Here is a 14,396-nt window from a genome sequence, read left to right as displayed (position 1 = left end):
GACTATAAGCCGCCATGGGGGATGGGGGGGAGGAGGGGAGGGAGGAGGACAAAATGTGAAATTCAAGGAATTGTGGAATTGAATCCTGTAAACTAAAAGGAAACAAACAAATTAATAAATTAAAAAAAAAGAAAGCAGTGAAAGGAACGCAAGAACAGAATGAAGGTCAGGGGTACTGCAAAGGCAAATGTCAGTGCTGGCAAAAAGAAGGAATAAAAGGCACTATGGATTATGTTTATCTGTGAAGATAATTTTTCATCTGACCATGAATAAACTTATGTAAAACTTAAAAAAAAAGAAGTAAAAAGAGAAGCAATATTGTTGCAGGGGCATAAGCATGTGTACTACATGTACCACTTGTGCCTCCCTCCGGGCGGAGAAGTAATGAACTCAAAATACAAAGAGATAAACACTTTTAGGCATGGTCAAAGGGGTAGGATTTGTTTTGTTGACTAGGTATGTTTATGATGAGAGTTTATTTTGGAAATTTTTAAAGGCATGCCCAAACATCTCAAAGACATTTGGTATTTTTGCATTTTTAAAGTGACAAACTTTAAATAATAAACTTGTTGCTAAATTTTGTAAAGATTTGGTCATCTTCAGCTTTTTTGATGAATTTGATGAATAAAAAGTGTCCCTTATTACTCAATGGAATAGTTAAGTAAAATCAACAAGTGTTAGACAGAGAGATCATTTCAGAGCCAGGAATAGCTGAGTTCAAATCCTGCCTCTGACACATATATTAGCTACATGACCCAAAGAAAATCATTTAATTTTTCAGTATCCTGAGCAACTCTCTAACACTCAGAGAAGAAAGAGTTGCTATGCAGGTTTGCATTGGTAGGTGGAGTTTCCTCACTCAGGAGTTCCCTAACGCAATGAAATAATCACATCTAGTCACTGCCTCTATCAGTATGACTAAATATTTAATAAATGCTTACCTTTAAAAAATTGCTAAAATGCACATTCTAATGAAATATGTTACATATGCCTTTGTGCAAGGGGATACTAGAAACCACCTTGCACAAAAGCATAATATTGGACTTCCCAAATATCCTCCCTCCCTTTCTCTTTTTCTTTCTCTCTCTGTCTTTGTCTCTCCCACTCTGTCTTCTCTCTCACTGTCTCTGTCTCTCTTTACTGTCTCCTAAAAGCAAACCAACTGACAGATTTGTGACTTGATTAATGATAATTTCATCCTTAAAAAGGTAGGAGACCACAAACAGACATGCTATTTTGACTACAAAGGTAGCTGAAATAAAACCAGAAACCTTAGGGACAAGTGACTACTCCATTGTATAGTTCATAATAGTGAAGTAGAGGAAAGATGCTCATAGTATATCATGCACATTACATTTTTAGAAGATTGATTTAAAAGGGTTTGAGGAAAGTACAGGCAGGATCCAATGGCCTAATATCTTTGGAAGTGTTATTCAAGAAGTATTGAGGAATGAAATTTTGAAGAAACATGTAGAAACTATTCTAGTAAGAGGGACAAATATGAGCTGCTTAAAGAAGTGGGGATGTAAAAATCAGAACTAATTGATAAAGCAGGTATTTAAGAATATACACATGGAAGATGAAAACAAGGAAAAGTGACAAAAGTAGAAGAGTTCTCTAAGAAAACCATCAGGACAAATTCCAGCAAGATGGTAGAGGGGGTAATAACTAAGTCCAACTTCCCTGAATCACCTCAAGACAGTGAAAAATGTATCATACAAAATAACAACAAAGAACAGAGATAAGAGAAATGCTCACAGAAGAAACCTTACCCAGAAAAACCACTTGTCTTATATGTAATAATGGGAATTCTTTTGTCAGTATGGGTTGGACTGGATGCTTACTGAAGTCCATTTACAACTCTGAAATTCTGTGTATAAGGGAAAAAAAATGAGTTCCTAATATAATGAACACATTTGCAGGGTAAAAGAAAGCAAGGTGAAACTTACTGAAGGAAAACAACCAACAAAACTCACTTACACCTTCAAAACACAAAATGATCATATAGCAAGAACTTCCACGGTAGCTTAGAATCACAATAAGATATGCAGGAAGATGTAGCATCTATAAGACCAAAAATAACTGACAAAGAAATTAGTCTAAGTACTTATACAAGTACTAATTTCTAAGAACCTGTAATATTCATGCCCACAATATACTGAGAAGCCATCACAAACTAAGACTCGAACAGAGGGTCTTCCATTCATCTCTCCTTAAAGATGCTCCTTCAGGAGTTTCTCTATTAATAACCTATTTTAATAGAAACTGGAGTGGGGCTGGCAGTAACTAGTATTTCTTTATACTTATGATGTCATAAAATTCTTAGTGCAGTTTTAAGATTTTAAAGCGATTAAAGCTTAAGGGGGCACCAAGATTTGTGGGACAGTCTCTGTTTGGTAGATCCCCATTTCCAAGCCACAGTTGCTGGAGAATATGACCTCCTACCCTTCCATGGTTCTGCAGTTATAAAAGCCCAAGCCTTCAGGTAATCTTGGTCCTTGCCTTAGGGGGACTCATCCTAACAGTCCCTAAAATCTAGATACAAAGACTTTGGTGGCTAAAAATGACCAGGTGAGAAAGGGTAGTGTCCAAGTATAATAAGGGCTTTTGGGGATGTCCTAAATTTAGTCCTGGCAGAAGAATCTTTAGTGTCTGGTCCCAGATCTCCTGATAGAATATTATTATCATCCCCACAGGCTGACCCATCAATCATCTATTGTCAACTCCATATTTCAAAAGTCATAGTTAAAGTTCCCCATGGGGAAAAATGACAAATTTAGATTTGGGTTTTGTGTGGAAATAAAAAGACAAGGGAAGCAAAACAAGCTTCAGATATATAGTGTTCCTGTTGGGTTTTTTTTTTTTTTTAAAAAAAAATATATATATATATGTATATATATATATTTTAGTTAAAAAAATAGGATAATAACAAGATTTGCTGACGGGAATACAAATATAATGATAACTTTGAATGTTAGTGGGCTGAACACACCCATAAAATGGAAGAGTAACAGTAGATTAGAAAATAAAACCCAACAATTTCCTGCAGTCAAAGAAACACACTTACAACAAAGATGTATATAAACTACCAATTACAGGCTACAGTCAAATATGTAATGTTTCAAAATGAATCCAAAAAAAGGAAGCATAGGAATCATGACTTTATAAAGGACAAGAGTAAAAACTGATGCTGATAAAAAAGACACAGGGTAGTTATATTATACTTAAAAGCATCATACTCAATGAAATAATACAGTTGCTAAATATGCATCTACTAAATATAAAAAGTATCTGAGTATTTAAAAGAAAAACTAACTGAATTAAAAAAGACCAATTACACAATGATTTTAGATTACTTCAATATGCCCTTTTCAAATGTATATAAATCTACACTCAAAAAAAAAGTTTTAAAAAAAGAAAATTATGGATTTAAACCAAATGTTAGAAAAACCAGGTTAGCTACTAGACCTTTGTCAATTATTGAATAGGAATCTTCAGTAGTATGCTCATTTTTTTAGCATTAACAGCAAATTTTCATAAATTATGAGCTAAGGTTTTGTTTTGTTTTTTTCTGGGTTTTTTTGGAGGGCAATTGGGGTTAAGTGACTTGCAAGGTCACACGGCTAGTTTTTGTGTTAAGTGTCTGAGGCCAGATTTGAACACAGGTCCTCCTCACTCCAGGGCTGGTGCTCTATTCACTGTGCCACCTAGCCACCCCTGAGCTAAGGTTTTAAAAAAGGAACTAATAAATAAATATGGGAGACAGAAATATCATAAAAATACATTAAAGAGATTCATAACAATGAGACAATGTACCAAAATGTGTAGGACCCAACTATGGCAGTCTTTAGAGCAGGGCTCTTAACCTAGGGTCCACAGAACCTTAAGAAGTCAATGAATAGATATAAGGAGTCCACAAACTTGCTTTGTTACTATTTCAATAACTATATTTCAACATAATTGGTTCCCCTTACAATCTTACATATTTCATTTTATTGATACAAAACATTATTGTGAGAAAAGGTCTGTAGATGTCATCAGACTGCCAGCGGGGTCCATGACACAAAAAAAGTTAAAAATCCCTCTCTCCCTTAAAGGAAAATTTCTATCTCTGAACATGTATATTGATAAAGAAAGATAAAACTAATGAAATTAGCAAGGAATCTCTAAAAGTTAAAAAATAAAAAAATTAATCTTCATACAAGCACAAAGGTCAAAATTTAAAAATGAAAAGAGAGAAATTAAATTGGAAAAAGACAACTAAAATGACTTAAAATATTTTTAAAAGATCAAAACCCCCAATTCTTCATTAACTGATAAGAATTTTTGAAAAATTACCAACATCAAAATGACAAAAGGGAATACATTATAAGTGGAGAGGAAATAAACAAAGTTATTAGAAATGTTATACCAATGAAACTGGAAAAAAATAAATGGGATAGATATTTACAAAAATTTAAATGTAGAAATTAATAAAACAGTAACATAGAATCTAACCAATCAAATCTCAGGAAAAGAAATCCAGCATGCTATATAAATAAGGTCCTCACCTAATTAAACAAAACGGGTCTTCCTGACTCCAAATCTAGCACTATAAGCACTAAACAATCTAGCTACCCTACTTCCTCAAACTGAGTTGTCCAAAAATCATTCAGAATGGATTGTTTCAGGAGGAGGTGAAATTTTTCTGGTTATAAGTCTTCAAGCAGACACTGGGTAGATACTTTTGGAAATACTGTAGAAAGTATTATAGTTAAGGATGAGATCATCTCTAAGATTCACTTAGAACCTTGATTCTATAATCATCTAAATCCTTCCTTTTCACCAAGAAGCTAAGAGGTTTTACATTTATAAACAGGGATGTACTGAAACTAACTCATACAGGCTCATGAGAGAGCTGAATGTTAAATTTTCAACATGAGCATTTATATCTCAGGAATGGGCAAATATATCAGGGCATGATTTATTGTTTTGTTGCTTGGCTAGGCTTAAGAAGTGATAAAACAAATGTTAATAATGAAGATTAAATGTAAAAGTGTGTCATGTGTGCAGCTGTTTTCCCCCCTGGAGAGCCAGTTGTTAAACATTTGGTTTAACCTCTAGTTATGTGTCTCTTTAATATAAATATGTTTTGGAAAGTTTGTATTCTTAGTACAAGCTTTGTTGCATAAGGCAAGTCTCTTCATCTCATCCCTCTACATCTATTTTCCTATGTATAAAATAGAGATAAAATATTGTCATAGAAAAATCAACAGAGATAAGGAATACAAATAATGCTAGACATACTTCAATGGTATATATTAAAACAAACCTTCCTAATCATTTTACCTAATGATCTTATACATCATGGGATTGGTGAAGAAGGGTTCATCCAACTCATTGTGACCCCACTGCCGGTAGCACAGCAAATCAACGATTACATCCTTGCGAAACTGGCGCTGGTATCCCACAGCCAGGCGGGTGGCACGGACCACTTCCTCAGGGTCATCTCCATTGACATGGATGACAGCACAGCCAACAATCTTACCTGAAGTAGAGTATGGCAGTATTAATCAAACTAGGTAGCACCAAACATGGAAGAAATATTCTATAAGTAATTAATTTTAGTTTTCAACATTCATTTCTACAAGATTTTGAGTTCCAAATTTTCTCCCCAAAAATATTTTTTTAGTCTCTAATCAATATACATTTTTATAATTACCTACTACGTGCTAAGGACTAGGTATGCAGAAAAAGGTAAAAGACAATTTATTCTCTCAAGGAGTTCACAGGTTAATAGGAGAAAGACTGAAGCTCAGTATAGTCACAGATTAATTATATTTCAAAGTTTGTCAAGATGTTTCAATTCATCAAGTGAATGGCAACTTCAAAATCTCCATACTTTTCTCCCATTATCTGAGAATCTAAAATTGTATAATACATTCAAAAACATTTGAGAATGTTTTCAAGCCAAGTGTCAATTTGATAGTACTTCTGTTGGCCATTGGGTCATGTCTTAAAAAAATACAAAAGGAGAGATGAAGAGACCTAAGAAATACCTACTGCCCAAACTGACAAGCATGGACAAACCTTTGAATTTATTTATTTATACAAAATATATTCTAGAGGTATCCAGACTACTGCAGACAGTTAGGTAGACCCAAAATTGAATAGAAGGAAAGGACCACACTAACCTGTGGTAGAGGAAGTGTGCAGAAATTATAGTGATCCCAAGTTGCTCTCTGATGCACACACAGAGATGCAGATACATTCACTCACACACAACCCACAACTTTTTAACACAAATATGCAGTGGTGATATTATGACTATGAATAATGGAAGGCCATATTCTCTGAAGAACTAAAATTACAGATGTCCAAAAGGACAGACAGATGCATGGTGGGCATAAGTAAGTTAAATCACAATAACTTGCTCACAAAGAATAATATAAACCTTATTATTTAGTAAGTGTGTGATTAAAAAGGGAGACGGACCAGTCATTTAACATATATAATAGAGATAACAGGTGGATAGCCTGACTGTTATACTGGTATCCACAAAATGTTAAAACATTGAGAGCAAAGGTCCCTAACATGGGCTAGACCCCTTAGAGAGTTGATCTTTTTGGGGAAGATTCATAAATTTGGATGGAAAAGAAGTCACATTTTCATTTTAGCATTATATGTTTCCTTTGTAATCTTTTTATTTTGTTTTGTGCATTTAAAAACATTATTCTGAAAAGGGGTCCAGAGGCTTCACCAGACTGCCAAAAGGGTCCATGATATAAAAAGGGTTAAGAACTCCTGATCTAGAAGGAGGATTCCAACATGTAAGAGAGATAGATTCTCAATGGGGGAATGGGGGAGAAACAGAGCCAAGAATCACACAAGCTGAGGAGGTGTAGATGGAATGGGAGCTACGCTGTTCTGACGAGAGCAGAAACACTGACGAGATCACACACCCATGCATTAGAGCCCCTACATAAACAGCATGACTAACTTAGTTACCCCCTAGTGTAGCTGTGGTACCTACCAATGTCACTACAATACAAGGAGGACCTTCCTCTTTCTGCTGGAGTGGTATAACCCAGCTGGTTATTAACAATTAGATGTATACTTCCACCAATTCTGAAATGTGGGAGATTAGAGAGGGTAAACGTTTCAGGAACAATCCCTTGACCACAGAAAGAAGCATCACCATGAACCTAAATAATGGGGGAAAGGAACATAATACATTTAAGCATTAAGGTGGAGATAACAGGGTTTTTGGTGTTTTTTTTTAAACAATAATATAAAAAAAATGTATTCATTATAAAATTTTCCATTAAGCTGTGATCAAAAGGTACTTCACAATTTCATTTCTCCCAAGAAATCCATTCCCTCTGTCCCTGTATCACCATGTATACAAAGTATCCCAGGCAGTGAAACATATTACAGAGCTTAAAACAACAATGACACAGTAGGCCCTGTCAGAGGAGGCATAGAACACTTGAGCAAGGTATTCATAAAGACAGCTTGCAAGACAAAAATGAACTTGCTAGAGAGTATTAAAAAAAAAAAAAACAACCACAGTCTCCTTTTCCTTGCCTTCTACCTCCATCATCTCTTTCCCACCAAATGCAAATAAATGACATCTAGTGTTCCCTGCATCTTGCAGCTGGCACCATGAACTTGGCAGTGGAAGAAGTAATAGAGAGGGCAAGTAGTTGAGAGGGTGGTGGCAATAAGATTCATAAGAGAAACAAGAAGCTATGAGAAAGCAATTAAGTATTTAATGATTAACCCCACCCCCTTCAGTGAAGTCCTTCTCTAATACCTCACTGTAGCATAGAAGTGATCCTGAGTTCTTAAAGTTTATGCTATAGAAGTGCAAACTCTTAGCAAATCCTAGGTCAAGCTGCAGTTTCCAAAAGGGGCTCCATATCTCTTGTCTAAGATCTAACTGAACTAAGCAGAGGGGTGTAATAGGACCACTATCTATGAGGATTCCTCCTTGACTCTTAATAACATAGGTTAGGCTGGATTTACCTTGAGAGGAAATAAATCTGTCCTTACGACTATGACTAAGTGAAACTCCTTTTATTAACTGTTGAATCACCTGTGAGTTCCACATTTCTACTTGGAGGTGAATCTATTTACAAATTGCTACTAAAACATGAGCTTTCATAAGAACCTTATCTAATATCACATCCTCTGAACTGCTTGCTTCCCATTCTAGTGTAAACTATTATGAAAATGTTAGAGTAGCACATTTACCTTAATGAATCACTACTACACAATTCATAATGGCACAAAAGAACCAAAGCCAAGAGCCCATGTGGTGCCTTTCTAGGGCCTAGGTCTCTGTCCATTCTCAAGCCTCCAATTCTGAACAAATCCTCACTTCCCTCTGAACCACCCACTCTTCCTCTGCCAACGCCACACCTAAAAATGGTCTAAACACCCCCCCCCTCCACCACCACCAACGTCTCCTACCCCTCCAGTCAGGGCTAGAACTAGCCTTTTCTCTCTCTGATACCCCTAAATAACACTGCAAAAATACTGCTGTAACCAGCCACTCCCCTTTGAATTATAGATGCCTTCTCTGTCACCCAGCATCTTAATCACCTGACACACAGGACAAGAAGCTGTTTTTCTCCCTCACAGATGGATACTCTTCTTTCAGTGTAATAGAGTAAAAGAGAGCTCAGTAAGGGGAAGATGAATCAGATTGTTACTCCCCTCTACTTATAAAAAACACTTATAACAGAAGTGATTATTCATTTCATCAGCTAGGAGAATATATAGCATCTGTTTCCAAACTTGCATCATTGTGTCATGCTCTTGTGATTCTTGGTATAAAAACATGCAAGTATTATCTGTTCAACAGATTTTTTTAAAGCTTGTCTCCCCCTGTATTCCCCATCACACATATACAACATGCTTTTTTGAAGGAAGATAAGCAAAGAGCAGAAAGAAAATAGCTGTGTCAGAAGAATTAGTTGTAATTCTAAAGATTTCCAGTTAGAAGCCTTCACAAGAAGTAAGAATTACATAATACAGCTAAAACAAATAAAGAAATGTAGTTATAGTAGAGATAGAGACTCTGTAAAGAAAGGAGGTACAGGAGATAAGTTGGCAGCAAACACTAGCCATTTGCTAAGCCTCAGTTTCCTCTTGTGAGGGGTCATATGAGATTTTACATATATACATATGTTTAAATATTTTATTTATATATTTTACATATATATGTTTATACATGGTGTAATATACATATATGCAAATCTTAAAGCACTATATAACTGTGAGACACTATTCTTCAGAGGCCAACCTTGAATCTTGCCTCTTACTCACATAATGACTATGGGCAGGTTAATTAAATCTAAGAGCCTCACTTCTTTCATCTATAAATGGGACTAACTCCAACATTGCTAACTCCTAGGACAATTCTCTATTCACTATACCAGAAGTAATTGTCTAAATATTTTGCTTCCACATAATTTGGTTAATTTACCTGATTGCTTCAATTTCCAATACCCCAATCTACTACTCACCTGGATAAAAAACAAAAAACAAAATATCCTTAATGTTTAAAAACTGCAGATTATTTAACAATATACACTCTGGAACCAAGATCTATTAGGATTCAACTTTGAATTTGGTTTTTCAAGCAATCAACTCTAGATTTTAAACCCTCTTGACCAAAATAAGCAAGAAGGCTTAATTCCCCCCTTAATTCATTTCTAATCATTAAGTCCCACAGAGCCTGTAATAAATGAAACCTAGCTATATCCCTTAAATTAAAAAAGTGAATCTAATAGATATCTTCTGCTTGGATTATATGAAAAGGACAAAAATGCACATAATAATGATTTGATTGAATTTGCTTTGATGCCATTAGCCTTATTTAAAGAAATAAACAAACCAACATTTTGCCACAAGGCTTTAAACTTCTGAAAACCATGCAGATTCCTAGTTGGCTAAAACCTTCAGGGAAATGATACAATCTCTGCTTCTTGAAAGGAGCAGAGATGGCTATCTCAACCACCCACAAATTCCAAATGCTTGTAAAGAGAAAAATCCAGCTGAAAGCTCCCTCCAGGGACTTATGGCCAGCTTCTTGCAAGTTTGGTTTTTAAATTAGGTGCTGATAGGTTTAAATAACCAGAAAGTCTTCTTTCCAGAAGAACACCAGTCACCAATCACCTTCCAAGCATACTAAATATAACCTTCTGCTTTCCTATCCCTTTCCATCTCTGCCCACCCACTCCCAAAATAAAGGGCTAAAATACCTGCAGACACATGACTTTGTCTCCTGGTTGAGCAGAGCTGTCTGTAGAGTAGTCTCCATCTAACTGTGACTGCTGTCTCCCACGAGTTTTACCAACAGCAACAGGGTTAACAGCTTCGAGGTGTGAGGGGTTGGGCAGCATTGTAACATGAAGAGGTCGATGAGACCCAAAATCAAGGTCCACAGAGGAGGTCAAATGAGAAAGGACATCTCCAGTAGCAGAGATGCTCTCTGGGAATTCACTTAAGCCACGCATCTTACGGAACATCAGCTGGTTAGAATAAACAGAATATAGTAGTTCAAAGAAATCAACAAAGAGAAAATTGTACCTTTGTCACAGTAGAGAATCAAGGGAGCTCTATTTTTTTGAAGACAAGAAAATTTATTCAACTTAGAAAGTTTTGGCAGCTTTGGACTATTTGTATAGACTACATACACAAGCGTCATTGCAGGTAGGCATTAAAATGGGCACTCAAATTCACCTGTTCAGTGCTGAGAACAATTTGTAGACATTCAAAAGCAACTTTAAAATCAATATATTTTAATAGAAGCCTATTAGTAATGCACATATCAAGATATCTTTGACTTGTGAAAAGCAAATATAAAATATATACATGGGAAATACAAAGTAAATGGGGAAAGGAAGGCGGAGAAGAAGCATTTATGTAGCCCTACTATGTGCCTGGCACTGTGCTAAGTACTTTACATATATTCTTTCATTTGATCCTCACAACAACCCTGGAAGGAAGGTACTATTGTTGACTGACCCCATTTTACAGTTGAGGAAACTAAGGCAAGCAGAGGTTAAGTGAATTGCTCTCTGATTCACAGTTAGTATATGTCTGCAGCCATATTTGAACTCAGGTCTTCCTGCTCCAGCCCCAGAGCTTTATCAGTTCCATCTCAATACCACTAGGAAAAATTTCCACTAGTAAAATTGGGAAGAGTTACAGTGACAGATAATGAGTTCTATTTTTGGACATGTGGAGTTTCAGGTGCCTAATGGAACGTTCATTTAGAATTGTCTAATTAGTTGATGATATAGGGATCATATCATCCCCATGATGATATGGAGAGAGCAATATCACAAAAACCCAAAGAGGAGAGAGTATCTAGGAAGAAGGAGGGTCAACAGTATCAAATGCTGCAGAGGTTAAAAATGAAAAGGATTGAGAAAAAAGACCAGGAGATTTGGCAATTAAGAAATAATCAGTAACCTTGGGAAGTCAGTTTTGGTTCAGTAATGAGGTCAAGAGCTGGATTTCGATGGGCTCAAAGAGAGGAGACCAAATAGGGTATAGTCAGCTTTTCCTGGGAGTTTGGTTATGAAAGGGAGGAGACAATAGCATGAGAGGATAGCAGAATCAAGTGAAGGTGTTTTTTGTTTTTTTTTAAGGATGAGGACATCTGTGAATTTTTGAAGACAGCAGTGAAGGAGCTGACAGAGTATTCATATTTTAAGAAATATGCTTCAGTGATTTTCAAAAGCATAGGAATTCAACAGATATTAGTCCCCACTTAGGCAGAGAATATTTTTCTCATATTAAAGTTATGAATTAGAAAAAAGTGAGTTGTTTAGCTTGACTACAGAATAGAGTTCATGAAAGGAAATATCTTACTAAAAAGCTGGAAAGGTAGATTAGGAACCAATCATGAAGGTACTTGAATGACAGAAAAAGAAGTTTGTATTATCTGGAAGATAATGAGCAGTCACTCAAAATTTCTGAGCAAGGAAATAACTTGACTGGACCTGTACAAAACAAAGATTATTTTGGAAGTGGTGTTAAAGATAGTTGAGAGAAGGGATTAATCATCACCCTCTTACAATTAGGAAAACTGACACATAGGTATTTAAGTACTTGCCCCATGTCAAACTAATTGAGTAACAGAGCCACAATCCTAATCTCTAGAGTTTAACCATTAGACAACAGGCAATTTGCATCAGAGAGGACCTCTTGAATATTTATAATATCAAAACAATTCAGGGACTCCCATGATAGCAGCTGTAGTGACATTCATAATGTATATTTTATTAGAGCTAAATAAAGATTAAAATGACAATACTTGGGGTAAATATGTTATTTACTAACAGTGTAGAAGTCCTTGGCCCACAGGCCAGGAACTCTAAATCAGAGATAATTAGCAAGGGCTGGGATATTTGCCTCTTTTTCTACTTTTCACACAAGAGTAAGAGGGGGACATCAATTATATCTAGCCTCAAGCAACTGCAAGATGATGGGTCTAGTTGGTAAATGGGAAAGGATAGAACAGGAAAGGTGAAAAAAGTGCTTGTGATGAGAAAGACAAAAAACTGAGATTTTTTTATACCTTTTTTGGAGATGGCTCCAAACACCAGAGGACTTGCTGTGACAAACTGAGGTCTATAGAGCCATGAAGATTAACATGAATTTGGACGAGGAAGAAGGAAAGAATAAAGGAAGGAAAAGGAAGAGAGAGATATATCACTATGTGAGGGGAAATAAGATGTGGGAGAGGGCCTTCAGCAGAAGGATCCATATCACCGGAACTATGAGAAACCCTGGGAATTTAAATGTATCTTTGAGACTAATAATTGCTCATCACTTCAGTTTTGTTTTCCTCTTTCTAGTAACATTTTTCTCTGAAAAACTGTGAATGCCAGTACACAAATCAGTCTCCGTAAACGAAGGGATATGTTTATGTTTTCCTATGTTTCCTAGGTGGAAACTACAGGAAATTAGAATTAGAAAGAGAAAACCCCCTAATATGTACCCAGATCCTTTGTATCTAAAGACAATCTTTGACCAAAATGTTATAAGGCTTTCATGATAATTTCTAGTCTGTTGCATAGTTTCATGAATTTTTTAAAAAACTAAATGAATAAAAGTTAGAAAAATGTTTGTTGTTCAGTCGTTTTTTAGTTGTGTCTGGTCTGATTCTTCTTGACACCATTTGGGATTTCCTGGCAAAAATACTGGAGTAGTTTTTTTACCATTTCCTTCTCCAACTCATTTCACAAATGAGGAAAGAAGGTTAACAGGGCTAAGTGACTTGCCTAGGGTCACATAGCTAGGAAGTGTCTGAAGCCATATTTGAATCTCTGGTATTCCTGACTCCAGGCCTGGTGCTCTATACGGTGTGCCACCTAGTGGCCCTTGTCAGTCAGTTACCTTCAATCACATGGCATGGAATACTAGTGAAATTTAATACCTAAGAAACCTTATTAATCTAAAACCTTTGTGATGTCCTTTGCTATTAAATCTTTAACCTAAAGTTTTCAGAGAGAATTCTAAAACAGATAAATTAGAAGGGGTTAAGAAACACAGAGCTTCAGGCTCTAGGCTGTATTGAAAGGTGTGATTAATGTGATTATATATATTTATATGATAAAGAATACGATTTACAAATGAAGGCACAGTATGCCATATAGCTATAATTCATCTACTTAATCTTAACAACCTTGTGAGAAACAAAGTAAGCTTAAAAATTCCCTTAAAGAAAAATAAATGTGCTGGAAGACATCTAGCAACTCAGCCTGAATGCTAGGAATAGAAGCTAGTCTTATTCAACAGAGTATAATTTTATTTAATAGTTGAAATATGTCTACCTGGATTTTCAAAGCAAAGTACAGTCATTTCAGTCTGAAAAAGAAGGGCAGATTAGCCAATGTTAGCCAAAGACAGGAAGAGTATCTGTCTTACCTCTGGTGGGAACTGTAGAAGGCCAGTCAATAAATTAAGCCTTCCTCGATGGGGCATCCCAATGATGACATCTGTCACACTACTATAGGCTGCCATCTTTAATAACTCATGGAAAAATCCCATCATACTTTCTGCCCCTTCACCGCCATATCGCTTTACTGTGGCAAATTTGGTGGCCAAAAAATGGTCAAACTCCTGGAGAACAGAAGAACAGCTATTTTAGCAATACTACAGCATCTATACAATTAAAAGGCTCACAAATTGAACTTCTTGAGAACAAGAACTATGTCTCACGTTTATGTTCCATCTTTCCAAAGCATCTGCTCCTTATATGTATGTACTGTTCAATTAAAACTGCAAACTGTCAAAACTAACAGCAGTTTATATCTTTTTTTTTTTCCTTTTTGCTTTTTGGAGGGCAACTGGGGCTAAGTAACTTGCCCAAGGTTACGTGGCTAGTTTTTTGT

General features: G+C 35.9%; 1 protein-coding gene across 1 annotated transcript in view; it reads right to left on the bottom strand.

Moving 5' to 3' along the window:
- Positions 1–14,396, bottom strand: part of LOC138175987 (2-oxoadipate dehydrogenase complex component E1) — a 68,610-nt gene that overhangs the window by 27,190 nt on the left and 27,024 nt on the right. The window contains exons 4-7 of the mRNA XM_069106653.1: positions 13,930–14,124; positions 10,251–10,520; positions 7,013–7,184; positions 5,329–5,527 (exon numbers count right to left, since the gene is read on the bottom strand). Coding sequence (XP_068962754.1) covers positions 5,329–5,527; positions 7,013–7,184; positions 10,251–10,520; positions 13,930–14,124 — 836 coding nt within the window. The remainder of the gene's footprint in view (positions 1–5,328; positions 5,528–7,012; positions 7,185–10,250; positions 10,521–13,929; positions 14,125–14,396) is intronic.

The sequence above is a fragment of the Petaurus breviceps genome, unplaced genomic scaffold (assembly GCF_028583685.1).
Source record: "Petaurus breviceps papuanus isolate PSGF00001 unplaced genomic scaffold, PetGlider_PUasm1.0 80, whole genome shotgun sequence".
Classification (NCBI taxonomy): Eukaryota; Metazoa; Chordata; class Mammalia; order Diprotodontia; family Petauridae; genus Petaurus; species Petaurus breviceps.
Note: the sequence above shows the minus strand (reverse complement) of the source record. Positions and strands in the feature narration are given on the sequence as shown.